The following is a 3,901-nucleotide window of genomic DNA, read 5'->3' as shown; positions in this document are numbered from 1 at the left end:
CTCTGAGCGGAATATATTTCTGTGCCCATCTCAGTGTAAAAATGTTCGAGATTGGAGGCTCAAATGTCCTTCAAGAGGCGAGGCGGGTGGAAATTAGTGCTTCGACCGCTCATCAAATCTTCCCATAACTTATATATAAAAATATATACATCTCTGAAAATGTACAGAGAAGTGGTAAATAGATAGTTTAGTGCTAGTTTCCGCAGGATTAGGAATATAAAAGCCCCGGATTCTCCCTATGAGCTTTCGTTTTCACTGGTAAGGACGTGCAATGTGTTGGGTTTGTGTTTCTTCAGCAACTGGGAGATTTTTTCGTCGTCCGAATTGGGATCCAGCGGCTTGTTGTATTCATCATCGTCATCCTCGTTTTCCGAGGTGCCCTTCAGTCTCTCAGTCTCCGAGTCCTGCTTCTTTTTGGCTGTGGCCATTTCCGCGGCGTGTTTCTTTCTCCACTTCGTCCGTCTGTTTTGGAACCAGACCTGAATCGAAAGGAGCACAAGTTAATGCCAGCACTTAGAGAAAATGCGTTTACAAAGAATCTCTCTCTCACACACACAGAGAGGATGATTTACAGTCCCTGTGAAAACTCTGAGCAGTCAGTTCCCCCCACCCCCCCTCGAATGCACACGTCAGAAACCTGCATCCGTTATACTTTGGTCTGCAGATTGAAGATGGCAATTTTGACCGAGCTGGAATGACACTTGTGTAAGGACTCAAGACTGAGAGAGTCCTGGCGCAGAGTAATTCCTTCACCTGAGAGCTGCGCTGCTACCGTTAGTTTTCAGAGTTATGGAACCACTTAGGCGTGTTACACTTCGTGTGAGCGTAGAGTGACAGTATTAATTTTAGTTGCGTTTCGCAGAGAAAGCACGGTTTGGATGAGGGTTTTAAATATTGAAATCCTTAGCAAGAATAATTATGTAGGTTTTAGATTGTTGACCATGCGCCATTTAAACTGGTTCTCTGTCACACACACAAGCCCATTTATACAGCGTACTGAGATAAATTAAGTCCTTTGACAGTTTTGATCTTTATCTAAGAGCTCATAAATGTAAATTACTTATATCCCTATATTAAGAGCTTCTTTCCTTTAAAAACAAATACATTACAATTTGCAATGTTCCATTAATAATTACCCCACAAATGATTAACACAATAAATGTGCTTAGCCCTTCTCTGATTTGTTTTAATGATAGAAATATTTTATTTATGCGGTTGTCAACTTTTCTTTGATTGTCGTGGTCGTGCCTGAAAGGACTACAATCGCTTGGCAAAAAAAAATCGAGTGCGCTCCAAATCGCAAAGCGGGGGAAATATATATCTCCAATGAATAACCTCTTAGATCAGACGCTGCCACCGACCGCTGGTCGCCAATAAAAAACAAATCAAACGGAGGGGTTAAAAGACATCGAAGGGTAAAAGACAAGGTGCGGGCTACAAATGCTAAACATGGGTTCTGCAAATGTGACTTTGAAACACAATCTTCGGTGGAACAGTGGATGCTAAATTAAGATGTTTCTGTGAGTTGAAACTAGCACTGATTAGGAATCAGTCGCTCACATCAAAAAGCAGCAGTTTGGGTCGGCACGCTTATTAAAGTTTTACTGTAATTATCTTATTTCGATTTTAATTTTCACATTTTTTTCAAGAATATAAGTCTCCTAATTTTGCTCGATCAGATTTGGGTTTGTGAAAATCGCCCGCCTTTGACCTATCTTCATCTGTGCTGTGTTTGTGATAACACGCATCTGTCAAGCAACCCTACCTTGACTTGACTCTCAGTCATTCCCAGTGAGTACGCCAGTCTCGCCCTCTCGGGTCCGGCTAAATATTTCGTTTGCTCGAAAGTTTTCTCCAACGCGAAAATTTGTTGGCCGGAGAAGGTGGGTCGGGTGTGCTTTCTCTTCCCGTCTTTATCGATCAGCATGGCGCTCTGATCTGAAAGGAGACAGCAAGCGGCGTGTCAAACAACAAATGCTGCTTGTTTATTTCAGAGGGAAATGTGGAAGAGGGATTACAGATGGATTGGTCAGAATGAGAGGAAGGTGACGGAATAATACAGCTGAACAATTAATATTGGCTCAATATGACAGAAGTTTAGATCAACTGGCCGAATCAACAGTTCCTCAGAAATGAATGCTTACTAAGAGCAAATGGTACTATAGTTAAATACATGCAATAGTCAGTTATTGATAATTGGATACTATTTGTTTGACTCGTGCTATTTATTTTAATATCAGAAATACAAGGAATTATCACGCATGGTGTTGATCAGAGTAATGCATTTTAAAAATGATGATGTTTACATAAAAAAACACAGAAAGAAGGAAGGAAACCTGTGAGGAAGATGAATAATTGCTGTTTCAGGGGCAGGTGAAGGGGGGAATATGAGGGTTTGTACTTACGCGGGGAGCAGCCTAGCCGGGCATCTCTCCAAGGTGGACTCTGCATCACTCCCGGCCAGAAGATGGGGGTCCTGCCGGGCAGCTCAGCTAACGGTTTGGGATAACGAGCGACCGCCGCCGCCGCCGCCGCTGCCGCCGCCGCCGCCGCCGCCCCCGGGCTGAAATACATCCCCGGGGGAGGGGGACTGAGACTGGCGTTGAAACGAGGGATTCCCGAGAGCAGGGCAGAGGCGACCCCGCCTCCTCCACCACCACCACCACCTCCACCACCTCCAGCGCTCCCACCGCCTCCACCTCCGCCCGGGAGCATCGCCGGCCGGCTCAGGATGTCGTTAATCCCGTGGGGGGTGGTGGACGAGAGCTGCTGGGCCAGGAAACCGGGCAGGCTGGAGGTCGACTTGAGCCCCGTGGAAGCGGCCGCGCTGATAATCCCCGCCGGGCTAGGAGACGATGAGATGGAGGAAGGGCCGGTGACTGAACCGGGCCCCGTCTGGAGAGAGTAAGGATTCAAGGGGTTCTTCATCTCGGTCATACTGTGCAGGGCCGCTAAGGGCGGGCTGCTCAGCACAAACGCGCTCTGGCGGCTCCCCTCCATCTGTCCGACCGCTAACATCACCAAAAAAGTGATCGGAACCAGTCACCAAGTCATCACAAGGAAAGGGGAGGGAAGACAGGACAAAAGGGGGTGGAGGAAGAGGGTGGGGGGCGAGAGAGTTGGATGTAAACACCACCAGCGGCAGCTTCACCTCGAAGAAAGTCCAAGAATTTCCACCAATTTGGGGAATCTTGTTTTTTTTTAATATAAAGCAAGGATTCAGAAACACTCTCCCGTTAGATTTCCCAGGTACGGTGATAGTTGGGCAAGGGGAGAGAAGCTGTTGATTTGGGGTCGATATTCTTGCTCTCAGAAGTGTTTGCAGAGTTTGGGGTTTTTTTCATATACCGACCCCCCAAAAAGAAAATGCAATAAGAGATTTAGACTTTTTTTTTCAGCTCTCGCCTTGCCGCCCCACATGAAGCAGCCGGTGGTAATAAAAGCTTCCCATCACTTTTGAGACGTTTTGAGAAGTGCTCCGGATGGAAAGTGCACAGGAGCTGTGCCCACCTCCCCGTCAATCAAAGGGCCGGGGCGAGGAATGGGCTTGGGGATTGGCTCAGACTGCACCGACGTACGGAGGCCTACCCCTCCTCATAGGAGGATGGACAAAGCCCGCCCCCTCCTTCATTTACATACCGAAAGCAACTGACCAGAAAGAGCATCGAGACTCCAATAGTGTGTGTGTGTGTGTGTATGTGTGTGTGTGTGGGGGGAGGTGGCAAAACCCAGAGCACACTTTTACTTAAAAATATTTGGAAACAACACATCTGACGGCGACTTGCTTCATTGAACTAATTTAAGGTTGGCATTATGCTTTAAGGATATGTATTGACCGGAAATGTCCCGTTATATAAGAACCATATGGTTAGAATCAGAGTCTAAATTGAACGGGTTTCCC

General features: G+C 46.7%; 1 protein-coding gene across 1 annotated transcript; it reads right to left on the bottom strand.

Annotated features, from left to right (window-relative positions):
• Positions 1-236: 236 nt before the first annotated feature.
• nkx6.1 (NK6 homeobox 1) lies at positions 237-3,018 on the bottom strand. Its single transcript, XM_060851616.1, has 3 exons — positions 2,406-3,018; positions 1,766-1,938; positions 237-479 (listed from the first exon to the last, which is right to left on the bottom strand). The coding sequence occupies exons 1-3, from the start codon at positions 3,016-3,018 to the stop codon at positions 237-239; spliced, it is 1,029 nt and encodes a 342-aa protein (XP_060707599.1).
• Between the last annotated feature and the right edge of the window lie 883 nt (positions 3,019-3,901).

The sequence above is a fragment of the Hemiscyllium ocellatum genome, chromosome 36, assembly GCF_020745735.1.
Source record: "Hemiscyllium ocellatum isolate sHemOce1 chromosome 36, sHemOce1.pat.X.cur, whole genome shotgun sequence".
Lineage (NCBI taxonomy): Eukaryota > Metazoa > Chordata > Chondrichthyes > Orectolobiformes > Hemiscylliidae > Hemiscyllium > Hemiscyllium ocellatum.
Note: the sequence above shows the minus strand (reverse complement) of the source record. Positions and strands in the feature narration are given on the sequence as shown.